Genomic DNA, 27,226 nt, shown 5'->3' on the forward strand with positions numbered 1-27,226 from the left:
TCAAGGTATCACTATAGTTTACTTCTGGCAGTAGCATGCCATGGAATCTCCTGGAGGATTTAGAAAATGCTTAGACACATATTTTGTCAGATACAGGTAGCAGTCTCATGGATACAGGGATAACACTGCATTTCTATTTCTTTTACCATAACTGTCTTTAAATTGCATCTGCACATGCATCGGTGATGCATGTGCAGCATTCTTTGGCAGAGAAGGCTAAAAACCTTGTAAAATTACGACTCTTTTGATTCCATAGCACTGAGCCATAACAATTAAAGTGGGGTCAAACTGCTGTGGAATTAAATATGCCTGTTTTATCAGGATGCAAGACTAATGAATGTTTATGCTTCTCATGCATAAAACTGCCGCCTTATAGGCAGATGTCATCAATTTCTTTTTCTGGTCAGATCAGGTAGCTTTCTTCTGCCTCCCTTTGCAGGACAATGTCTCTATTTCTTTCATGAATCGAAGACATAGCTCTTCCTGCCATGGTAAAGCCACACATTGGACTGCCACTGGAAGGCCCACAGCACCTTTCACAGCCTGCAAGAGATTGCAAAAAGCAGTATTGCTGAGAATCGCCAGACTCTTGGTTAGTCCCTTTTAAACTTGGATTAAAATCCAAAGTGGATTCACAATTGAGCAATGGACATAGTAATGAAAGCGGACTTGAACAGACATCATGTGCCTTGAATTTCCAGGCTTTGCATTGTAGTTGTGCATCATACTTCGACATAATGTTAGCAGTGAAAACAGAGGGCCCTTCCAGACAGGTTCTGTATCGCAGGATGTGATCCCAGGTTTTCTGCATTAAACTGGATTACATGAGTCTGCACTGCTAGATAATTTGGGATAAACAGAAAACCTGGGATCAGATCCTGGGATATAGGGCCTGTCTGGAAGGGCCCAGAGTCGAGCAGACATCGTGTGCTTGTCTTTCTAAGCTGTGCATTGTGGTTGTGCATCATATATTTTGAATTGTGGCTGTCTAATGTGCACTATGCAATGACACCCGCCCACTGAGGCTCCTTTCTACACAGCCATATAAAATCAAAATTATCTACTTTGAACTGGATTATATGGCAGTGTAGACCCATATAATCCAGTTCAAACCAGATAATGTGATTTATCTGATTTGATAATCTGGATTATATGGCAGTGTAGAAGGGGCCTGACATGTGTTATGGAATGTTGTTAATTTCTGCTGCCATATGTCCAAATGCGTACACTTGTGCTACACTAAGGGGATGTTGGATTGAAGTCTCCTTTCAACAGCATTAACAAATGGCTTTAAATAGTACAGGCAGTCCCCAAGTTACAGAAATCTGATTTACAAGAGACTCATAGTTAAGAACAGGGGTGAGACAACAGGAAGTGAGAGAAATCTATCATCAGGAAGGAAAATTCACCCCTGAAAGAGTTATAATGAGGGAAAATGTGTCTCCACTGAAACTTTATCACCAATCCTTGTTTCCACAACAAGCATTTTTTTTTCAAAATCCAGTTATTACAGGGATGGAAAGTGAGGTGAAATCTTTTGAAGAGGGATACAGATAAAAAAGCAAACACCTCAAGGGTATTAACCCTTCCTTATGCTATCAAAGCCTAGCTATCTAGCTCTGGAGTTACACCTAAAATGTACCTGTTCCGACTTACATACAAAATTTAACTTAAGAACAAATCTACAGGACCTATCTTGTGTGTAACTTGGAGACTGTCTGTGCTTAGTAATATTCATCTTCACTTCCACATTCTGATGTCAAAGCTTGCTTCTGAATCAAGCAAAGTCCCTTTCAGTGAAATCAATGTGTTTTACATTTTTGACATCAAAATCTCAGCTTTGAAATTCACAAAAATCAGACTTTTCAATTTTAATTTGAGTCCACAATCTAGGATTACCTCTTTCAGTTTCTTATCCCAAGGGTCACCATAGAGTCCTTGATACTCCTTCAGTTCTTTATCATCCTCCTCTGTCACAGTGGTGACTGGCACAACTCCAGCAGGGAAGTTCAAAACGTTGAACAACATCGTAGATGAGATAGCAGCTGGAGAAGAAAACAAGCAAAAAAGAAAGTTAGGGGAATTCATCTCTACCCAGTCTACTCAAACAACAGAAGTTATGGCAGGACATCTACAATAACCACAAAATGCCATTCAGCAAAGTTCAAATGCATTAAATGATCACTGTAGAACCAGCTTTCTACATATTCTTCTAATGCAAGTGTGAATTGTTTGATCATACAAAATAGCCTGGTGTTCTTAGCTGTATTTTAGCACCCTCCACAAAGCCCTGGTCTAATCTGATAATTCTCAACAATGCTTTATAAACATGAGCACCAGGTTGCATTTATTTACTCCTTACATCATCAACCACATTCAGCTCCCCACAGATTATTTTCATACACATTGCTTCTTTTTTTTATTTCACGCCTCTTTTCCTATCTCTGCAAATGTAATATTTCCATCTTCCTAGTCATTCACACATCTTCAGACCGCAGAGGCTGAGCATTATACCCACTAACATCTCTAGGAAGAATGAATTCCCAGTTCCAATTTGGCCAACACTGTACAATAGGAGAAGGCACCTTGTGATCCTCCAGATGTTGTTGGATTCTGTAACCACCATCATCAGCTGTAGCCAGAAGAACCAAAGGTGAGAGATGCTTGATGTTGTAGTCTTAACAACATCTAAAATGGCACAAAATGCCAACTCATGATGTATAATAGTCAGTCTGTAAATTTTACAATTTGCTTTCTCCCAAATAATCCTGGTTGAAATTTGAAGTCCTGTTGTATGCATCAATATGTTGTGTAATTATTTGGGTATTTACCTGGGTCAAAGCTTTGTAGTGATTCATGTGGAATAGTTGGCATAGAATTCCCAACTATGGAACTCTATGCCAAGGAAAGTTAGTGTGTCTCCATCTCTTCTGAAATGCTCAATTTGCTGACTATATTTTCTCTGTTTGGATTGTCACAACCAGGAGTGATCAAACTTCTCCAGCTTTCACCTTCTAGCCCAGTTCCACTACAAGACTAGTTTTTCAATTAATGTTCCTAAAACTTCCTGATGCTTAAAAAAACCAAAACAAACATTATTAATGTGACTGAAATATACACATACTTTTAAAGTACCAAACTTACTTAGTACTTTGGCAGGATATCCAAGAGTGAAGGCTGGACCCAAGACTGGACAAAGGATAACATCAAGCTTGCATTTCTTCCACTCAGCAGCAAAACTCTGACGATAAGCCTGAATGTGCAATGCAACAGCAGTTAAAGAAGTAATGAATCTAGATGAGCAATTACAAAGAAACTGGAAAACTGTACAATAGTGTCTTAAATAATAATAGAATCTATGTAGTCAACCTAATCATAAGCATATGACGTGTGCTGAAATATATTTCCCCCCTGATATCACTAAGATAGTTGTAATATATTGATTATAGGTAGTCAGAAATTTCAGTTATATCAGGCCATTTTAAAAAAGAAGCTCACTGCAGCTAAGACAATTCATTTCACCTGGTTTTTTGTTATCAATATTAGCTGCAATTTATTTTTAGAGATTTTTTTGCTAAATGACATCTTAATTATGCTCGGGCAGTGACATTTGTAATTGCTTTATTTAGAATAGACAAAACTTACTCACAGCGACATTCAAAGCACACCTGTGTTTATACTGCTCACTGTGTTTTCTTGCAGAATAACAGTGCAAAATTCACAGAGATCTGGGCATATTGTTGGAGAGGTACAGGTTGTGCTTTCCTTATCTGTAATTAAGGTTGCTTGCAGCCCTTGGAGAGAAATATATCTCATGTCCTATCTCAGAGCAGATTAAACTGCGCTTTTATTCTCACTCTATTTTTTTAAAAAATATATTATTATTATTATTATTATTATTATTATTATTTATTATTATTATTACCATCACTTTGTCATGGTGCTCCCACAGCTTGTTCACGGCCCTGAAACATGTAACATATTAAGATGGTAAGGTTTGCTTGTGAAAAATAGGTAACAAGATTGTATGCCCCTAGAAAAGATATGGGAAACACTACATGCCATTAGGCTGCATTGTGCATTCTTCTACCAACTGATATTGGGTTGTAACTCCTAGCACTCCTCATTATTAGCTGCTATACTAACCTCCTTAGTGTTACTATCTAACTTCATCTGACGGACAACATAATTCCCATCCCACGCTTCATATTGCAACTTGAATGAGTTAACATTTTATATATTTCTTAAAGCACAACTCTTACCCAACTCCACACAATGCATAAATGTGGCTGGCTAGTCGTGGAAACTGGAAAGAAAACAAGACGGGATGAGAAACTAGATTTAGTAATTTCTACAGCTTCTATGGAGATATGCATAAGTGATACCATATTTCTGGACCATCTTTGAGCCTTGCTTAAGTCAAAGCCTGATGTTTGTATATGCATCAACCTGAGGTAGATTCATCTTTGCACACAATGTCACCAGGTGGCCAGGCTTAGTGACCCATGGTTTCCAAAAGATGTTGAGACCCAAAAGATACAATCTAGCTACAGTTGTAAATTTGGTGGAGAGAGTAACATAGCTGCTCAGGAATAAACTGCTATGTCAGTAGAGGCAGCTTTCTTTGTCACTGTTTTTTCAAATTCTGTTGTGTATTGCTCCAAAAAAATGAATTCCTCTGGCAAATCATCTCAACTCAAGTCACAGAAAGGATCCAGCCTTTGTGTCTAAAGTACAATTAATTACAATTGTATTTTGCATCTTCATTTCAGTTGGAATTAAGAGTGCATGAAATTTTAGGTCTGTTCTGCATTTCCCGTGCTCCACCTGTTATAGAAATGTGAAGATTCCCCATTCCCCAGATGGCGTAGTGGACTAAGTGACTTGAAGGTTGGGTTGCTGACCTGAAAGCTGCCAGGTTCGAATCCCACCTGGGGAGAGTGTGGATGAGCTCCCTCTATCAGCTCCAGCTCCATGCGGGGACATGAGAGAAGCCTCCCACAAGGATGGTAAAAACATCAAAAACATCCGGGCGTCCCCTGGGCAACGTCCTTGCAGACGGCCAATTCTCTCACTCCAGAAGCAACTCCGGTTGCTCCTGACACGAAAAAAAAAATCCTATGCATCAAATTGCCATCCACATTTTTCTACCATATGGGCTTGCACAGTGCACCTGTGTCTTCCTGGCCCCCATCAATATTGTCTGTTTCTTAAATAGTATGAAAAAAGTTGGCTTGGTTATTATTCATCTACAAATAATAATGGAAGATTAAAACCAATGGCATACAATGGTCTGCCTGTTGGGCTATGACTCTGAAGAAGGTTTTAAATGCCTGCTCCTCAATGAAAATCCTGGGAAAATAACATACTCCCAGTCCCAAAATATACTATATTAGGGTCACCATAAGTCAGAAAATACTTGAAGGCATACAACAACAACAATTTATTGACTAATTAAATGTTCAAGGTAAATGGCTATGTCCCCACAATGTCTTGAAATACACCAGCTGTAAGTAGGGTGCATGATGCCCAAGTTTAGGAGGAGAAATGCACATCAAATGAAACATATACTATTTTTTTTCTATTTCACACATACATGCACACACACATAAGAGCAACATTTCATTTTTAATGTTTGTAAGACTTCAGAAGAAGAAAAAAGCTGACAATATAATAATATATGGAAACCTGAAGACACCCAGGAACTCACCCATGGCTTGATGATCTTCGCCACAACTTTCTTGACTAAATTTGGAATTCTAAGGTAATTCACCTGAAATTTCAGACTTGGGTCCACTATATCTCTTTCACTTGGAGATAGTAGAAGAAAAAATGTAAGATGTTAGGAGGGCCTGATTCCTTTATGCAGAACAAGCATTTATTTCTTGCAGTTACTTACATCATTATAACCCACAAGAAGGTGTTGGGCAGCTTTGTAAAGCAATTTGGAGAACAATGGTTATGAGTCATAATAGTGAAATCCAACTCCTAAATGTAAAGGAAATTGATTACTTTGTTCATTGTTTCACATAGTAAAATATTTGTGGGCTGGCTCTATGTAATGGACTTGCCACTATCCACTATTTTGTTCACCTGGTTTTATCCAATGTTTGCAAGAATTTCAGTGATTTCAATAGTAATCAGAAATGTCAAATAAAATTCTAAATAAGCAGGATCAACTCACAAATGCCAAAATTCCATCATAGGGAATAAATTGTAAACCATTATTCATGGTGTCATAATTTCTTTCCTTATTTCAGACCATTTTTGTGTGTGTTGGAACATGCAAATCTACCAAATTTACATAATCATAAAAACTCAAGATCTATGTGAAAACTAACAGAACAGCAAGATCCAGTCTTGATTCCGGGCCAGGCAAACTGAATGTGGAATACACTAGTTTTTATTGCTTATTACAGCAAATGGGTATTTGGGTATTCAGAGTTTGCTTTTAATGACAATATGTGGGCTTATTCCAACATCATCTACACCCAATTCCCTTTAAAGAAATAATTGCTTACAACATGGCAGACAAAGTTGAGCCTCCATCTGCAAAAACACCTTTAAAGAAAAGTTCATCTATGGCATAATGCACTGAAGGTGGAGTGAAAGGAACCAGCTGTAAATAAAAGGAAATATATTGATGAATACATATTCCATTTATCATTCAGTTTAGACCATAGCAACACACATTATTGTTTATACTCATTATAGCCACTCTTTAGGGTTTGATATAGGAGTCTCCCCCAGCCCAACTGAATATGCCAGGAATTGAACCTGGAACATTTTTCAAAATGTAGGCTTTGCCATAGAGTCAATTAAACAAATTGTAACTAAGGGGCAGCACTCAAACATTCCATGAAAAGGTCTCAACTTCAATTCTAGGCATTTTCTAGTAGGACTAGAAGAGGCTCCTGCAGAACACCTACTATCCAACACAACATATTGTTATTTAACACAGGTATTATTTAATAAGTCATAGAATCATAGAATCATAGAATAGTAGAGTTGGAAGAGACTCCATGGGCCATCCAGTCCAACCCCCTGCTAAGAAGCAGGAAATCGCATTCAAAGCACCCCCGACAGATGGCCATCCAGCCAGTTAACTAGATGTTAACTAATCAACATTAAGTGGCATTTCACAAATACTTCTCAACTATTGATCCTGAAGAAGGTTGTGTGTGCATTATTTCTTGCTACTTTTTTCTGCTGTTTGCCTATCAAAGTGGGCATATATACATAGCTGTAATCTTTGCAAGATGGGGTGTGTGGTGTTTGCCTCACAATATATCATTGTGAGGACTCCCTGGTTTAACAAAAAGGATTGGAGGAGGAGGTCTTTCAAGCTTGGTCTTGAAAGGAGCAATTAAGACCCATTAATTTCATAAAATATCCACTCCAAATAAAAGGGGGAAATGCTAAAAATGCTTTATTGATATGGATCAACACTGTTGTCTTTGTTTTTGGAGTTCCTTCTGGAATTTAGATGTAGAAGGCAGACTGTTATAATCAATGCCCCCAGTTCAGAGTCTACTAGAAAACAACTGATTGAAGAACCCTCTTTGCATAGTAAGTAAAAGGTAAAGGTTTCCCCTGACGTTAAGTCCAGTCGTGTCCGACTCTGGGGGTTGGTGCTCATCTCCATTTCTAAGCCGAAGAACCGGCGTTGTCCATAGACACCTCCAAGGTTATGTGGCTGGCATGACTGCATGGAGCGCATTACCTTCCTGCCAGAGCGGTACCTATTGATCTACTCACATTTGCATGTTTTCGAACTGCTAGGTTTGCAGAAGCTGGAGATAACAGTGGGCACTCACTCCGCTCCCCAGATTCGAACCTGTGACCTTTCGGTCTGCAAGTTCAGCAGTTCAGCGCTTTAACACACTGCGCCACCAGCCAACAAAACCAGTCTTTATCAGAGATGTGCAAGCCAACTTTTAGTGATCTCAAGAAGAGCTCAACCCCTTGTAAATATTGCAAGCATGAGTAGACAAAGAGTTCTGTGCCTTTTTGTCTTTCTATGTTTACTTAAAATCCATGTAGGGAGGAAGGACAGAGGGAAATTGATCAAGACTGATGAGCTGGAGCACAGGAAGAGCTTAATGTTTTCTACCTGTGCCACAATCCACACAGACCTAACCATCCTTGAAGCCTATTTTTGCAGTTGATGAGTTGTGTGATGTCTCAGGGACCCTCAAGTCATGACCCCGCAGCCATTATGGATCAGACTGAAGAGGATATAGGGTTTGTGTCAACTCAGCAAGATTCTGCTCCCTTCCAGATGTCCCCTGTTGACAGTTTTAGCCCACAGTTAATTAAAAAAAGCCCTTGAAACAGAGCCTGGTTCCCCGGAGAGCGCTCCTTTTGATAGGACATTGTTTTTGGAAACATTCCGCTCTGAGAAGGAGAATAGGAGGAAAAGCGCACGATTAGCGGAGAGAGCAAACGCTAATTAAACCAGTTCCCTTGAGAGTTTCCAGGGAGGTTTGCATCTGGCAAGTTGTTGTCTTCAGTCCGCTTTCCCTTGGAAAAAGGTGTTCAGGCACCTGGTTTGAGGGGAGATTCGAAGTCCCATAAAAGTTCTGTGCGCAGGCTGGCCTTTGCGGTGTCAACGTGTCAGTTGAGAAATCAAGTCACCTCAAGTTCTTGCGGCGCGCTACTCTTGAGTAGACCGGGCGTTGCGTCTCGTCTCCCTGCCAAGTCTGGACTGCGATTCAGTTCCACCACGACTAACTTTGCCTTGCCTTGTTATCCTAGCCTCGGACATTGAACGTGGTACTCTTGAAAGACCTTGCTTATTTCCCCACTCAAACTGCTTGGAAGTTTGAGTGTGTTTTGGTTATTGGATTTAAAACTTTGAACTCTATTACTGGACATCTAACTACATATTATTGGACTATATTTGACCTTTCCTAAAAGGACTATTGCTGGACTTTATACTCTGCTTATTTTTGTTTGACTCTTTTATTTCCTTAATAAAGATATTAGATTGATTATTGGCCTCCGTGTCTGGTTCCCAGTGCTCTTGCAGTTTAGAGTGGTCACAAGTTGATACTTAAGAAGAAGCATTTCAAATGTCTCCAGACTAACAAACTTAACTCTGCTCTGAATACAGCGCCGTCTGCCTCCCATCTGCTACAGTCTATACATAGCAAAAGCCTAGAGAAACTTTTTTTGGGGCACAGGTAAGTGAAACCACAGATATGGATTCTGCAGTTGCCAAGATATTATTTTATAATAAATCCAATATCATTACTTTAGTGAGATTTAGGGCCCTTCTAGACAGGGCCAAAACCAGTGATGGGTTCTGGATTAGTCTGAAGCATCCAAACAATGTTTTAGGCTAATCCAGATTAACCCAGAGTAAACCTGGATTTCCAGGTTTTTCTCTGGATTAAAAAAACACCTAAAAAGATCTAGACCTTTCAATAAAGTCCGGATCTTTGCAGGTATGAGCCCTGTGGGGATTGAGTCTCAGAATCGCCTTCTGCGATCCTGAGGGTCAATTGCCACTGTTATCCCAGGTTTTCAGGCTCTAAAAGCCTGAAAAACCAGGATGGCACTACCGCCCTGCCCGCCCTCGACCATTTTATATTTTTAAACAATTTAAATGAAGAGAGTTGCCAATCCTGGAAGCCTGAAAGCACTCTGTTGTGCCTGGAAATGATGCAGTGGGGCTTTCGAGGAGGAATTCCTCTCTCCCACTCAAAACCTCAATTGCACCATTTCTAGGTACAGTGGAGTGCTTTCAAGCCTCCAGGAATGGTAACTTTCTTCTTTTGAATTGTTTAAAAATAGAAAAGGGGGTGAGAGAGGGCAAGGGACTGGTGGCTATAAACCCCCCTGCCAATGCTGGTTTAGGATAGGAAGAAATGTAGGAATCCCCAACGCTGAAAATCATGGGATTTGGGCCCACTGCATGGCCTAAATGCCAAGAGGAAATGGGATTTTAACTCCCAGTTCCTTTCAGGATTTAGTACTGTCTGACAGACCCTTCGCGCAGGGGTTTTCAACCAGTGGGTTCCCAGGTGTTTTGGCCTACAACTCCCAGAAATCCCAGCCAGTTTACCAGCTGTTAGGATTTCTGTGAGTTGAAGGCCAAAACATCTGGGGTCCCACAAGTTGAGAACCACTGCCTTAGTGAAATTGTTCCTCTGTGCATAACAACAGCTATTTCCAGAGACTGCTTCTGATAGCACCATGTAACTGATAGACAACTACCTTGGGATAAATAGAGAAATTGTAAGCAACAATAATCTTAGTTGTACATACTGTATGACCAGCTTCTTGGAGAAGCTTCTTGGTTGTATGAACAGCCCTTCTCATACAGGGAGGAAGCAGGAAATAGCCATCAGTATCGAAAAACCCAACCCGGAGTGGTGTAGAGCTAGAAAACACCTGGCAAGAAAGAGAAGAAATTGAGATACTACATCAGTGATTGAATCCCTGTGGAATCCCTCAATGACAATCAAATTATATAGTTGTATGCCTGTTTGCTCTCAAACTTCAGAATTCTAAAAATCACAGAGTCAGACATTATACAATGATAGCCCATCTGATGACATGGTTAGAGAGTTGGAGTATTCAAATTTAAATTCCCACAGTTTGTCATGGACCAGTCATAACCTCAATCAAAAGGCTCTTATGAGCATACATTTGGAGACAGAGCTATACCTGCTATCCAAACTTCTTGCAAAAAAGATGCAATCTAAAGATAAAATAAATACAATTCCAAAATCCTCCTTCTCTGCCTTGTTACAAATACTCAGTACTGAGTAGGCATATAATATAATAACGCAATTTACTTGATTATTCTAAATTACAGGGGAAAGAAGTTTTATATGGAGAAGGTTGAATTAATGGCATCTCCAGAAAAGGCTAAGAAAGAATTCTGTCTGGGCCCCCTGAGAACCATCACCATGATGAACATCTCTGACATTAGATCAGTGGTTCTCAACATGTGGGCCCTCTGATGGTTTGGCCTTAAACTCCCAGAAATCCTAATAGCTCATTAACTGGCTGGGATTTCTGGGAGTTGTAGGCCAAAATGCCTGAGGACTCACAGGTTGAGAACCACTGCATTAGATGGACCAGTTGTTTGATGCAGGATAGGGTAGCTGTCTCCATCTCCTTATTTGTTTACAACATATGATATCCATCCACATATCTTTTTACATTATTTCCCAGTTATATATTGATTTCTATCAATTTGCTTCTGATTCCAGGTTCTTCTCTCTTGAGGAACTGAAGCCAACTGTAAATCCAGCTACTTTGCACATTATATTTGCATACATTGTAGTTGTACACATTACAATCATATTATAGTCATAAACGTCTTGTGCACTAATATACCTTATGAGTAAGATGAGAATATAAATCAAAGACATTGGAATTCCTTGCATCTTGCAGCCTCTAGTCTAGTTTAAGAGTGGCAACCATGTGGGCCCAGAGACAGCCAGTGACTCCATCACTTCAAGATAATAAATCCACACTGGGTTTTACAGAAGCATTTTATGAAATCCATTCATGGTTTTAAGCTATGCAAAGAGTTATCAGCACCTCAAATAACTGCTGCAAAGTATTTCCATGAAATCTAAAGTCACTCTTTTAAACCCCAGTATGTGTTTGTTTACCATTTTGATGTAACAAAATCACTAGTTGTCTTTGTGGCCCTCCAGACGTTTTTGGGTTGCAATTCAAAACATTTTAATTTTTTAAATTAAATGTATTATATAAAATACATAATGTAACCAATTTGTTAAGTTTCACATGGGGCCACAATGCTAAACTGATTCATTGTATTTTTTTTTTACAGTTCCTAGCATTTTAAAAAATTTGTTATGCTGGCAAGGGCTGATGGGAGGTTTTAGTTCCACAACTTCAGTCCCATCCCTGTTAGATCTCTGATTGCAATCTAACTACTCAGGTCCCCAATGAACGGTTAAATAGCACTCAGTGCTCTTGGGTCAATCTTTTACTCTTTACCTAATCTAACACATACAGTTATGGTATGAGGATACAATGGGGAGGATAAGAGCTGGGTACATGAGCTTAAGGGAACATAGGCTATAAATGTAACTAATTCAGCCAATCAATCAATCATTGGTTTATGTTTCCCCCTTTCATGTTACTGATTTACACCATATTGAAATCAAAACCAAATTATATCACAAACCTAGCAACTGAACCTCTATCTTCAACTCTACGAAAACATTTTACAGTAGGTTTGGGAGTACTTTAAATCAGAGCAGTGCATAAGTGGACATGTCATTTGAAACTTACTTAGGCCATGAGGTCAGGCAAGAAAATAATACGTCTAAACTCCCCTGTCCTGCGATCATTTTATTCTACCAACATTAAAAGTTGTATGCAATTTGGAAATAATATGAAGCATCTCTCTCTTCCATTTGTAGGAAGCCGTGAGTGTTGCAAATGCATCTCAAATGCAAATCCTCAATTGTCATTAGGAATTGTACATTCAAACTAAAGCATGTTCTTCAAACTATATATGTTTGGGCCTCTTAAGTCTCATCTACTAAGTTGTATTATTTGTTCTGCAGTATGTCAAGAAGCATAATAATATGGCATTATGCAACTGCATACAAAATAAAATGTTTTAGAGTGGCAGTAACATCCAGGCAGTTGTTAAATTGCATATCCCAGTAACCCTGGCCAGTGTAGCCAACAGTGAACAATGCTGGGTGCTGCAGTTCAATCCAAGGAGGGTTACAAAACTGCACATCTATTTTAGAGTAAATTGCAGCATTAAATGTGAAATGAAAGAAATATCATGGAGGGTGAAAAAGTTACGCATAACTCTGCCTGTTCTCTTCAGAGAGTTTTGCCCATGCCACTGTCCATAGGAAATCTTGAGATTGTTGGATTATGGTTGTATGTGTATGAAATGTAAATCAAGTGTTTTCTGCTGTTTTTGCAAGAGTGTGTGTTTCAGCAATGAAACAGTTAACAGCAGGCTAGTTTGACTGACAGCCTGTTGTGACTGCTATGACCTATCAGGCATGATTTCCGGCCTTGGAGGTCGGGAACTTCCTTCGAACTGAGGAATGTGTTTCTTATCTCTGTGTGTTGAGCTGTGCTTGCCGAGGCGAGAAGTTGTAGAAGAATGCCAACTCAGAGCAATGACTTTTGCTGTGCTTTGTAAATATGTATTATAGATATTGAATAAATGTTTGGACTTTAGGCTAGAGATGTCTTTGAGTCTAACATTTGAACACAGGAATTGGTGTGGCAGTCGATTCACCAATTCATCAGGGTGCTGGTGTGCAGATGATTGATAGAGCTTGAAGAAACCCACTCAGCATGCACCCTGACCCCTCACGCCAACAGAGATGACTCCCAAATTCATTGATAGCAAAAATTACTTTTATGGACTGCAGCTCAAAAATCCTTCAATTAGCATGATACAATCCAGCAATCAAAGACATAACTGTGTTAGTCTAGAATATCAGTATGCATAAAGATATTGAACACCTTTGTGACTTTCGACCTCATCACACCGGGCTTTTGCCCCATTCTAAGACACTGCCAGGACGGAGCCAGGATAGAGCCCACTGGAGTCCATCATATGACTCAGGGTTCTGGTGGGGCTCCGTCCTGGCAGCGTCATAGGATCAGGCCCCGAGAACCGGGCTGTGTTCTCATTACCTAAGCCAGGGACAGCATTGGGGGGGGGGCAATGATGGTTTCCCCTGTGTAATAAGGAAAGGGTGATGTGGGGCGCTTAAGAATAGTTCCCCCCACTGCTCGATGGATTGGCCCTACTGCCCGATGGACTCCTCTGCTGTCCCCCAGTTTAAGGACCTCCATGTGATGAGGTCCTAAGTTTACAAAAGTTTATCCTACGATTTCTCTCTCACACTTTGAACAGGGCAAAAGCCCAATGTGATGAGGTCCTTAGTATACTTCCTCAGATGCATGGAGTGATCTAGGTATGTCAGAGATCATTTACATCACTCTATGCATTTGAAACTAAGTCTGCCATAGTTTCTGAATCCATATTATCTGCTTCCATTTGAATCCAGTTCAAAGTAGATAATTTGGATTTGGAAACTGGATTATATGGCAGTGCAGATGGGGCCACAGTCTATGAAAGCTTATGCTACAACTTCTTTCTCTCAGGCTGGATCTATATTGCTCTAAAATCCAGTTTCAGAATGTGGATCAACAGCATTGTTCTGGATTATAGGGAAGTGTAGAGTAGATTGATGTAATCGTTAATCCACATTATGAAACTGGATTATAAAGCAGTGTAGATTCAGCCCCAGTTAGTCTCAAAGGTGCTACAAGATCCCTTTCCCCAGTTCAGAAAGTAGTAGTTTGAAAATCTTGCTTCAGAAACATAGGAGCAATATTCCTGTCCCATACCTCAGAGGAAACTGAACTCTTATCTTTCACTTACCTCCTCATTGAATGGCATGGGTGGCAGTGTGGGATCCAGTTGGAACAAGTCCGCACACAAGAGAGCCCTCATGCAGAGAACCAGGCTGTCCACGTTCCTTGCCATTGGCCCCACTGTTCCCATAACTTCAATATAAAAGCAAAGATGGATTGTATATATATAAATACTGCAAACCTTGACTTGCATGATTATCTCATAGGAGTGGCTGGAAATGATGTGTACTATAGATAAATACATCTGGGAGGTTTCAGGCTGAGAAAGCCTGACTTAACAGAATGAGAGTAGTTTCATAGCTGCATTTTAAGGGCAAGGGAAGGAGGTTCACAATAAAGAATAGAATGGAAAGCCAACTAAGGCTTTTTGGAGAGGAAAAACTAGAAGCTAATTAGGGTTATTTCAGTCTTTTCTACATTCACATTTTAAAACTTGATTTCACACAAAGTATGAAGTATAAAGTAATACACAAGCTGGATAAAATCATCAAAACAAAAAAAGACCATATTCATTCACAAAAAATAGTATAATTATTCCCAGCATAAGGTAAAGGTAAAGGTTTTCCCCTGACATTAAGTTTAGTCATGTCCAATTCTAGGAGGTGGTGCTCATATCCATTTCTAAGCCAAAGAGCCAGCATTGTCCGTAGACACCTCTAAGGTCATGTGGCTGGCATGACTGCATAGAGCGCTGTTACCTTCCCGCCAAAGTGGTAGCTATTGATCTACTCATATTTGCATCTTTTCAAATTGCTAGGTTGGCAGAAGCTAGGGCTAACATTGGGAGCTCACCTCACTCCCCGGATTCAAACCGCTGACCTTTCAGTCAGCAAGTTCAACAGCTCAGTAGTTTAACCTGCTGCGCCAACGGGAGCTTTATTCCCAGCATAGCAAGGGCTATATTTTATTATGCTTTGCTACATGGTTTTTGGGAAAGAAGAAAAATGGCAACCCAGAACTAACATACTTTAGGAAGTATGAATTCAGTGCCAGGTTGTGTTCATTTGGGCCTATCCTGCATTCAGATTTTTAAACCTTTCATTTGTTCCATTCTAAATATGATCAAATTGGATAAATTATTATCAAAAAACAGATTGAAAATAAAATCTCATGCATTCTGACATCTTATCAGCTCATCAGGAGCCCCTGGTGGCACAGTGGATTAAACCCTTGTGCCGCCAGGACTGATGACTTGAAGGTTGGGTTGCTGACCGGAAGGTTGCCAGTTCGAATCCAACCCAAGGAGAGTGTGGATGAGCTCCCTCTATTAGCTCCAGCTCCATGGTGGGGACATGAAAGAAGCCTCCCACTAGGATGGTAAAAACATCAAAACATCAGGGCATTCCCTGGGCAATGTCCTTGAAGACAGCCAATTCTCTCACATCAGAAGCGACTTGTAGTTTCTCAAGTCGCTCCTGACATTAAAAAAATCAGCTCATCAAAAGCAAGAATGAATATCAAACTGGGATCATGCCATGCACAATGATCAAATGTTTACCACCACCATGACCCCCATTTTGATGCAATATTTATATTTTAACCATGATCCATTCTGACCCTTTTCTCTCTTAAAGCAGAAAAAAGACATAATTTACCGGAGAGTATTCCATCAATAGGGCCCCTGATTCCTGAATTGCTGTATAACACAGAAAGGGAGGACAACAGGAAGAACAAATCTGAGATTTTTGCTTAAAGCTTCATGGAGAACATTGTGGGATATATTAATCACTCAAATTTATTAAGTTTATGTTAAGTTTCTTTCAGTTTAAGGCCCAATATACATCTTAAAAAGTATGCTTGAAATAGCTACCTTGGCTTTGAAGAACAAGCAGTAGTACAGTGCTGATCCAGTGCTTGTATGGGTTTCTTTCAAAGCAAAGGTGGCTATTACATTAGTGGGGTGTTGAATCCACTATAAATTTTAGCTCAATTTTAAAGGGGATATCCAAGGTGTTTACCCCTCAGATATGTTCAGAAACCTAAATGGGACCTTGAAAGTCCCAACTAAAACTTATTGTAGATTTACCACCCTGCTAATATGGAAGCACCCACTATCAGTGCTGTGAAAACCAGCACTAATATAATATTTGATTATAGCAGAGGATGCCAAGCATTTGCAGAGTAGGGGATACTTACCTCAGTCTACCTGCTGTTGGCTTAAATCCGCAAATACCACAGAAGCTGGAAGGCAGGCGGATACTTCCACCTAGGTCTGATCCAAATCCCAAGATAGAGCCTCCTCCAGCAATCAGAGCACCTTCCCCTCCAGATGAACCGCCAGGGGTTCTTTTGTGATCAAGAGGATTCACTGTCTGGCCAAAAATTGAGTTGCCGCAGTCATAACTACAAGATAATAGAAGGAGAGCCTTTTATTTTTCTCCAGAATACTGGGCTACTAAATTGAAAACAGAAAGAGAGGTGAAGAAATTACTTTTCAAAAGCAATGAATTACAGTTACAGTCCTAAGGCCTACAAAGTAATTAGTTACCTTTATAATGACAGCAAGTTCTTTCCTGTTATTCAAAAGTAACTAAAATGCTGCCTTAGGTACTTTTTAAAAATCAAAATAATCAAGCTGCTAGTACAGCCACATACCCCATAAGCTTTCATTCAAGCTTCTCACAAAGGCCATGGAAAGTGTCCCACTTTGCCAAAGAAAAGAAAGGCAGCAGGGTGAATCTGTCATCCTGCACGCTGCTTCTTCGCAGAGACATTTTCCCCATCACACGTGGGGAGTGTCACCCTCTCGGCAAGGATCACTCCATTGAAGCCAGCACAACATGGGTAGGCCCCCTTGATGGGAGGGAAGCGCCCTACAAGGCTTGCACTCCACTTGTGGGCAGGGCCTCTGCAGGAAGTCCAGCAACATCATGGGATGGGAAGAATGCCCTTCAGTTGCTGGACTGGCAGGGAAGCTTTCTAAGATGCTTCCCAAACCCCGTCTGATGAGGTGGTATGATTAAAAGTGCATCTGCACTCTAAAATTAATGCAGTTTGATGTCACTTTAACTGCCATGACTTAATGCTATGGAATTGAAGTTATAGTTTGCTGAGGCCCACACCAGCCCTATTTTGCAGAGAAAAAGACATTATAAAACTAAAACTCCTGTGATTCCATAGCATTCCCATGGTGGCAGGACAGAGAGATGGGCCTCTCCTGATATTCTCAGGCTCAAGCAGGCAGATACACGTAGATATAGCCATACAGGGCTTTATAGGTCATAGCCAGTACTTTGAATTGTGCCTGGAAACAAACTGGCAGCCAGTTGAGCTGTTGCAATCAAGTCAGTAAATTTGATTGACTTATCTTATGGTAACTTATCTTTCACCAGAATATTACCTTAATAAGGATTGTGGAACATTGGTGAATACAAATGGATTTGCTCCTTGCCTCTTTAACACCTTGACTAATACACTGTCTTCTTCTTGTAGTTCACTGAGTGACTGAGTAAAACCACATGTTGATAAATGGCCCTAGAAACATTAGAGGAAGCATTAGGAGAAAGCTAAAACAACATTGTGACTCAGTTTTTTATTTTACAAATTATTAAGCAGATTAGTATTAGCATCCTTGTAAGCATCCAGGAACACCAACCCCCAGAGACGGACACGACTAGGCTTAATGTCAGGGGAAACCTTTACCTTTACCTTTAAGCATCCAGGCCAAATGTTAAGAGCTGTCAGCTGGTACAGAATACATACTGGGCCCACACAGTGTAAAGATGTTGTGGGAAGTATTTAGAGACAAGAGGTTAGAGACAAGAGGCTGTCTGTGTGGCACTAGGTGCCAGAATGCATCATGCGATGGGGTGAAGACCTGGGCTTTATATGGATAAGTCACACTGTCACATATCTCTTTCGTTCATTTTGTCCTGATCTGGATTAAGTTTCCATGAATTGGCTATTTAGCAACCCAATTACTGGACTGCCCTAAGGACTCAGGAGTTTCATCCAAGGCAAGTGAGACGTTAGATAATTTGTGACTTTGTTAGATACATTGTGAGAGTCCATCAACCTCACCATGGGGCAGGAGGAGCAAACCAACCTAAGGGGTTCAATGCCAGCCATGATGAATAGGATTGTTGGCCAATGATAGTCTGGGATAAATAAGCTGTTTAAGGACCCAATTCACCCATTGTGTGGGGATGCTGCACTCCACTGGCAAAATGGCTAGAATACTCCTCTACTATACCATGTACACTATCACTAAAGTTTATCTAGTAACAGTGATGAGTTGACACTCATCATATTTAAGCATTTCATATTAAACAGTGTCTTGGGGAAGCTGTGCCCGCAGCAAACTCCAGCACAGTGCAAAAGCTGTGCCCTTTCTTAAAAGTATGCTGCAAAGTGTGATTAAGATCTAACAAGTGTGATTAAGATTTGTGCCATAAGAAGCCATGCATACTACTATGCTTAGAGAAATTGGCACAGCTAGACACGTTATCAACTGTCCTGTTTTCTTCATATTGCTACACTGTTCATTGATCACAGTACTAAGACAGAAAACATAGATTTTTGTAGTTTTGAGTTCACAAAGTGTACCAATCACAATACATTCTGAAATTGCCTCCACAGTAATCTTGCCTTTGAAAATATAGTTCTGTGAAATGACTATACCACATGCACAACTCCATATTACATAGCCTTTACCAGCCCTGTAGATCAGCATTTCACACCCACCCCCCAGAGACTCTCATTGTGGCTCATAGAGATGGAATTACCTTGTATGCAATGTGGTCTTTGATACTGACAGGGATACCATACAGTAAGCCCTTTTGCTTCTGCTTTTTCAGTTCCTGGAGGTGTTGCTCACATTCTGGAATGAAATGACGCACACAGTTCACCTTCTGGGTCACTGTTAAGGCCTTTTCAGTGATAAAGCAAGAAAAAGAGGAAGCAGAAGAATTATCAAAAAACTACACATGTCTGATTTATCATTTTGTATCCTGCAGAAGCTTGGCTCCATAGTAGCTTTCTCGTCTAAAGCAATTGTTACTCATGACTCCTAGAATCTACTTTCTATCTTTTACTGAATCTACTTTCTAACTTTTACCACCTACCTGACACAATGTATTACCTCTGCTATTATTATTTGCTAGGCTAGTTTCCCATTGACTCTGCCCCTGCCCCCATTGTTTATTCAGCGAAAGTGAAGGAAGCAGTGCGGGATTTAGGACAAATGATCTGTGCTAATTAAGTTATGAGGCCCCTTAATTGGGCCCGGAAGGACGTGGGTCCAGTAGGCCTACACTGCCTACTTTGTGGCAGACTCCCATAGAATATCAACTCTATCATTATGTCTGGAATCTCTCTGAAACAGCTCCTTCAAATCTCTCTGAAACAATGCCTTCAAATTTAGCACTACGCTGCATAAGCAAAATCTCTTATTAAAAGGGGTTTTTTTACAGGAAGATGGTGCTCCATAGCCAATAGGGCCCTGTGCTTAAGTATAATTAAGCACAATGGTAAATTCAGCACTGGCAGGAAGACATAGGACCCCATCACATGAGGCTTGGGCTCTGTCCTAGGATGCCTCTAGGGCACAGCCCAATGGAGCCCATCCCATGACACAGGGCTGCTTCCAGTGGGACTCCGTCCTAGAAGCATTCTAGGATACAGCCCTGAGAACACAAGTGGCTACTCATGTTCTCATTAGGTAAGCTGGTTTAGGTTTAGGTTTAGGTAAGGTTGGGCTGCTGACCTGAAGGCTGCCTGGTTCGAATTCCACCCTGGGAGAGCACAGATGAGCTCCCTCTATCAGCTCCAGCTCCATGCGGGGACATGAGAGAAGCCTCCCACAAGGATGGTAAAAACATCAAAACATCCGAGTGTCCCCTGGGCAACGTCCTTGCAGACGGCCAATTCTCTCAAACCAGAAGCAACTCTGGTTGCTCCTGACATGGAAAAAATAAAGAAAAAAGCTGGAGACAGCATGAAAGGTAAGCCAGGAAGTGACACATTCCCCCATATGATGGGGAAGGTAAGGATGTGGGGGATGCGGGGCACTGCCTGCCAGATTTTCTCTGCTGCCCCACAGATGCCCCCACTTTCCCCCAGCCTGAAGAGCTCAATGTGATGAGGTCCATTGTATAATAGACTGCTGGAAAGGAATGCAGGAGATACAAGTTGAAGTTCCCACACAAACCTCTCTTTTTCTCAGTCTGACCTAACTAACATTGTTTTGAGGTTAGAGTAGAGAGAAGAAGAGGCATTATTATTATTTTTAATTATATTTATTTGTATCCTGCCTTTCTCCTCAAAATTGGGACTCAAAGCAATTCACAATTTAAAACAACAATGCAATTAAAATGTACAGAAAGTGAATGAGTAGCATAAACTATCCACCACAATAAAAGAATTCAAATATCAAGATAAAAAATAAACTTTTTTGAAAAGATAAAATACTAGTAAAATAGTTCAGTTAAAACAATAAAATCAGTCCGTTCTTTAAAAATGTTATGTTTTAAAAGCCAGTGGTGATTAAATGGTTTTAGCCACCTGACAGAAGGAGGAGGCCATTCTGGCCTCCCTGGGAAGCGAGCCATTGAGAAGGCCCTCTCTCATGTCTCCAACAACTGCATTTGCGATGGTGATGAAACTAAGAAAAACCTTCTCCTAATGATCTCAGTTTCTCGGTCTGCTCATATAGGCAGATTCGGTCTCCCAAATAGCCCAGATCTGAATCATATAGGGCTTTATAACCAGCATAACCATCATATTGAATTGGGCCTTGAAACAAATCAGCAGTCAGTGGTGCTGTTGCAACAAGGTGTGGGGAGTATGGTCCCTGGATGTTTGTAATCTTCCCCAGTTAACTGTCTGGCTGCAGCTCCTTTAACAAGTTAAGGTTTCCAAACATTCTTTAAAGGCAGTCCTAAGTAGAACATCTACAGAAATCCAAATGGGATGTAACCAAGGCATGGCCAGATCCAATGTCTCAAACAACTGGAGTCATTGGTGTATAAGCTTTAAATGTTCCAAAGCACTCTTCGCAACCACTGCAGCCTGGGCCTTCATAATTAAATCTGAGTCCAGGAGTATGTACAAACTGTAAAGCTGAGATTTCAGGGAGAGTGTAACTCACAGGCTTCATCCCTATTCCCTGATCTGCCTTTCGACTGGGAGCACCTCTGTTTTGTCTCAATTGTAGAAGGAAAACAGCCTCATGTATGAGTTAGGTGATTTAATGTTTTCAAACTATACTTTAGATCAGGGGTCCTCAAACTTTTGAAGCAGAGGGCCAGTCCACAATCCTTCAGACTGTTGAGGGGCTGAATTATCATTTGAAAAAAAAAAAAACGAACAAATTCCTATGCACACTGCACATGTCTTATTTTTTGTAGTGCAAAACAGCAACAACAACAATGAAAGAACAATACAATATTTTAAAATGAACACAATTTTAACCAACATAAACTTATCAGGATTTCAATGGAAAATGTGGGCCTGCTTCTGGCCAATGAGATAGTCAAGTTAATTAGGATTGTTGTTGTTGTTGTGTGCCTTCAAGTCATTTCAAACTTTGGCCGAGCCCAAGTCTAAAATTAATTATTTATTTACTGCATTTATTTACTACATTTATATCCCACCCTTCTCACCCCGAAGGGGACTCAGAGCAGCTGTATGTACATACAATATATTATATTATTAGCATAGCACAATATTAGCATTATATATTACTATATTGAACTATACCACTATACTGTAATATTATATGTAATATACAATTAATATTATTATATGGTATTATTATTAGTATTATATTGTGTAACGTAATATTAGTATCAATACTATATGTATATACAATATATTATATTATTAAAACTGATATAAAATATTATATTACAAAACTGAGGGCGAGGGCCAGGTAAATGACCTTGGAGGGCCGCATCCGGCCCCCGGGCCTTAGTTTGGGGACCCCTGCTTTAGATAGAAAACAGATTTCCAAGATACAGAAGCAAGACACAAATCTCTTTCTATCTGAAAAGACATTCTACTAATTCAGGGGGGAAACATACACACAAAGCATAGTAATTAAAACTGCATAGGGTTGTTGTTATTATTCAGTATTTAGGCTATCTTGGATTTTATTTTCTGGAGAAACTATTTCATTCTTCTTACCTTCTCCATATAGGTATAAAGGACACTTTCAGGAGACAAAGACCCTTCCTTCAGCTTCTCAGCCAGCTCTGCCAGAGGCAGAGAAAGGATAGAAGTGGTTTGTATTCCAGGATTCTGGAAGAAGAGCATAAATCATAACATTTCTCACAAATTCAATGGAGCTATGGTCCCCAGGTCTTCTGCAATTCCCAGAACACCTAGTTGTAGTTCAACAACATCCACAATATTTTTTAAGACAACAGACTCCCTTAGCCATCAAGATCCAGTAGGCATTGTGGTTCCCAAAATTATTTTTCCCAATCTCTGGTTGCATTTGTTCGCCCAGTACCTATTCATTAATATCCCATCAAAACAAGGAAAGAGAAATCCAATTCAACACAGAAAGCAAATATTACAGAATACATGTGCTTCAGTACCAAATGATTAAGTGCTATGCATTTGAAGTGCTCTGCTGAATTTGTCAGTTTTGCTTTTTCCAGTACTTCCATTGTAAATCCCTACAACTGGATTTATAAGAAATTGTTAGATTTGTAAAAAATGTTCCTGTCAAAAGCAAAACAAAATAAACCTACATCATCTACACTCTGAAACCCATTATATATTAAAATGCAATTCTCTCTCTGTAAATTTGTTGTTGTTTTGTGCCTTCAAGTTATTCATGACTTATGATGACCCTGAGTTGAACCTATCATGGAGTTTTCAGAGACTAGTCCAAGGCCTATTGACTTGTCCAAAATCACCGGGTTCTATAGTCAAACACTCAAACCACCAAGCCACGCTGGCCCCGGCTGTAAATTATTTAAAATGTTCAGATCTGCAAGAAAATATTACATTAGCAATCTGGGTATACTATATCTTTGTTCACTGAAATTCTGTTGAACCATAAAATAATTCTACCAATCAAATGATTATTTTAGTTCTGTAAACTATTGGAGTCTTTAGTGAGATAATTTGATTTTTTTTTCATTTAGTACTTGCATACCTGCTGTTTGAACTCACTGACAGCTTTTTCCATTTCTTTCAAACCATTGTTTCTCTTGCTTCTTGCCTCTAGAATTTGTTTTCTGATCCTTTTCTTTCGCATCCATCTCAATGCCAAGAAACCTGCAGACGAGCCACAGGCCAGGACAAGGACAATCCGAAGATCCATTTTCATTTGCGGCCATGGTTGAGCCAACCATTTGTGGATTGTGGTGGAAGCACTTTGCAACATCATGGAAACAGGTCACTGGGCAGAGCTGGTGAATCCTGAAAATTTGTACAAAAAAATGTGATGGGCAACCAATTCCATCAGGCATGTTCCATCATCACAGTGCATAGTAGGAAACACTTCTTGGTGGTTCCTCTCTTAAAATTCCAATTTGACCCCTTGGTAAGTCCACTACATAAAGGCATCAAAAAACAAGTACATTAATGATTCACAGAGGAATATAATTGTAGATAATGATTCACAGATGAATACAAAGATAGATAACGTATTTCATCCCAGATGTATGAAAGAACTAATCTATTATGTTCAAAGTGTAGCCCAATAGTGGCACTATGTTGAGAATGATAATCACAAAAAAGTCAAATTCTATATGGACTAAGATCTATTCCATGGAATAGTCATCAAAGCAAAGTAAGATGGGCCAAGTGGCAAATACCATGCCAGCACAAAAATGTAAGTGCAGCCAGCTGCATCAAAGCAAAGGTCCACCTGATCCAACAATTATTTGCTAATTCTGTTCTTGAATTCAGCAAAGAGGAATTTTACAATGTTCTTCTCATTGTGAGTAAGCCTTCAAAAACTGAACAGACTTAAAAGACTTTTTGTAGTTCTGGACTTTTTGTTTTACAAAATGTGCATGTCCTTATTTTGTACAAATTTTGCACATGCTTTTCTGTGCAGGATATATGCTTTCTAGACAAAACATTTTGCTTTCTGCACAAAAACTGCAGGTGGGAGGGTTGTGTAGAATAAGTCCTGAAAAAGATTCTTGTCAATCCTGGATTCTTTAAGCTTCCTATGACTTGAAAGGTGCTTCTTAAACCACTTTCTGAATAGTTTCAAATATTCTTTTCATTCCTATCCAGCACTATACTGTTCTCTACACGGTGTCCTTCTTCTGCTATTAAACCACAGCAACAGGGAGAGACAAAAAGAGGGAACTGGCTGATTTAGTTCTATGGCACCATGCACAACTATTAGGAATACAGGAAGTAGCATAATTTTGGGTACATTGGGTTATCAGAAAGCAATGTTTTTACTGCTTCAGGCCCCCACAAGGACACTTTTCAATTTTGAAGCATTTTGGAATTCTGGATATGGGATCTTTAGCCTGTATTTTCAAAATGATCCGACCTCTCCTGTTGATTTATTTTCTCAGGCCCGGTTAAGTTGATGACTATCAACACATGACCAGGCAGCAAATTCCAGAATTATTTTTTTTTACACATAAATCTGAAGAGGAAAGAGTCCTCATATCAATTTTTACCCCTGTTTATTTTTCACTATTTAAAAGAAGATATACACCAGGGGTGTTCACATTTTTTTAAGCCGAGTTGTCAGTTCACATTCCCTCAGCCAGACTATAGTTTGGAAAAAACATGAATGCATTCCTATGCACACTGTACATGTCTTATTTGTAGTGCAAAAAATAAACCAATGGAAGAACAATACAATATATAAAAACAAAGAACAGATTTAACCAGTATTTCAATGGAAAGTGTGGGCCTGCTTTTGGCTGATGAGAGAATCACAGCTTAATTAAGATTGTTGTTGTTGTTGTTGTTGTTGTTGTATACTTTCAAGTTGTTTCAGACAGTGGCTGCCTCAAAGTCTAGTGGAGTCTCCTTCTTTGGAGGTTTTTCAGCAGAGATGGCATGGCTATTTATTGGAAGGGATTTGATTGTTTGGGGGGGGGCTATAGTTGCCACCTGGCTCTCCCTTTTTCTTCCCAAGGAAGGAGCCACAGCAAAGGGCAATCTTTTTGGAAAATGCAGGACAGCAACATGGGACAAAGTCGGGGCAGAGAAAGGAGGGAGAGAGGAAACCAGGCAGGAATTTGGCTTCCAAAGCCTGCCCTTCCTGGTCGTGCAGCCAGGGCCCTGATCCCCAAGAAGGAAGGAAGGAAGGAACAAAGGGAGGAAGGCAATCAAGGAAAAGAGGGAGGAAAGAAGCAAGGGAGAGAGGACGAGGGCATCGGAGAGAGAGGGCTGATGGAGACTTGAATAGGGGCTGCAATTGACCCCTGAGCCAGACTTTGGACATGCCTGGTATACACTATACATGGGATGGAGAGAATGAAAATAAAACCATTGCACTGAATTTTGTATTTTTAAGAGAAATTGTGATAGAATCGATGCATAATAGACCCAAAATTGTTCTATGCACTTACAAAGGCAAGCACACATATACTTACACAGACAACCATTCCAATCAACATATACAAAAATATAATGACATGCATACATACTGAATAACATATACAATATATTATTGTACACAATAACAATGTGTACAATAGCATGTAAAACATTATTGCTGGACAAACACCACAATTTTTATCTCATCCCTTACTTTATAGATGAATAGATGTTACATTGAGCAAACAGCCCTTTCCTAGCATTTGCCCAACTTCTTAGCAGTTTAATTCAAATTCTATAAGCATGTCTAGTCTTCCTCTTTCTTTTTTGTTTTCTTACCCCTACACAAACACATACTTACCTTCCCCTTTCACCTCTGTCACATAACTTGAAATCTATAACTGGTCCAAGCCATTTACATTGGGTGGAACCACATCTACCAGCTGGGAAGGACCTCCAGGGGGAGGTGAGGCTTTGAAATCTATCTTGCTTTTCTTCCTGGCAGTCCTCCCCTTCCCATTTTTTAAGCCAATCAGATGGTGGGAGTCAAAGAGTAGATATGTGGGAAAACACAATGCAGGGATTTCTTCAGGGCACATATTCCACAATGTAAAATTAGTTCACAGAATAGCACTAATAGCACTATGATGCAGATATTCAACAAGTGATATTCTCAGCACAGTTTATTATACTTTTGCCCAGCAAGGGGGAAAACAAAACAAAAACTGTGTAAGACCCTACCTTCCCCAAAACAGGATGTAATCTTCATAACGACGTGCAGGAGGATCTCTTGTTTCTTTATAAAACTTGTAATCTGCTTTTCAGTTGAAAAGCTTTTAACAGCTGTCTGATGTCAGGATTATATATATATGCTCCACTGAGCTATGAACAGGAAGGCATCCAGTACAGTAATAGCAAGGGGAAAAGATATAACAGGAAAGTGTTGCAGGATAGATTTAGCTAGGAGAAGAGTGTGTTTAGGTGCTGTTGGCTGCTAAACCACAGTTCTAAATGACTTGGGGGTGAGGTTTTCAGATGGGAAATAGCCAAAATTAACTCTAATGAAATTTTGTTATTCCTTGCAATTTGTTAGGTCAATCATAGCTGAGTGATATAATTCTCCTGGAAGCTGTTTTTTAATACTGTTTTTATCATGTACTGTTGTTTTACATGTGGTGTTAAAATTTCTGTGTATTTATGTATTTTGTATTTATGTATTTTGAGTTTGTATTGTCCTAGGTTCGAATGGCATCAAATTGTTGCCGGGTGTTAGCTGCTCTGAGTCCCTCAATGAAGGAGAGAAGGTGGGGTATAAAACAAAATAAGTAAATAAATAAATAAA

At 39.8% G+C, this 27,226-nt stretch overlaps 1 protein-coding gene across 2 annotated transcripts; it reads right to left on the reverse strand.

Annotated features, from left to right (window-relative positions):
- Nucleotides 1-26,590, reverse strand: LOC100556190 (vitamin D3 hydroxylase-associated protein). Of its 2 annotated transcripts, XM_008109552.3 has the most exons (16): nt 26,246-26,590; nt 23,519-23,784; nt 22,537-22,650; nt 19,137-19,280; nt 17,753-17,886; nt 16,549-16,755; nt 16,008-16,048; nt 14,420-14,544; nt 10,273-10,398; nt 6,522-6,619; nt 5,711-5,810; nt 4,263-4,306; nt 3,926-3,965; nt 3,145-3,253; nt 1,900-2,045; nt 1-543 (listed from the first exon to the last, which is right to left on the reverse strand). In XM_008109552.3, exons 2-16 carry the CDS (start codon nt 23,750-23,752, stop codon nt 409-411), a joined length of 1,797 nt encoding a protein of 598 aa, XP_008107759.2. In that variant the 5' UTR covers nt 23,753-23,784; nt 26,246-26,590; the 3' UTR covers nt 1-408. The 2 variants fall into 2 exon arrangements, with proteins under 2 accessions (XP_008107759.2, XP_008107760.2); XM_008109553.3 differs by lacking the exon at nt 26,246-26,590 and having other exon boundaries at nt 23,519-23,931.
- Between the last annotated feature and the right edge of the window lie 636 nt (nt 26,591-27,226).

This window comes from Anolis carolinensis, chromosome 4 (genome assembly GCF_035594765.1).
Source record: "Anolis carolinensis isolate JA03-04 chromosome 4, rAnoCar3.1.pri, whole genome shotgun sequence".
Classification (NCBI taxonomy): Eukaryota; Metazoa; Chordata; class Lepidosauria; order Squamata; family Dactyloidae; genus Anolis; species Anolis carolinensis.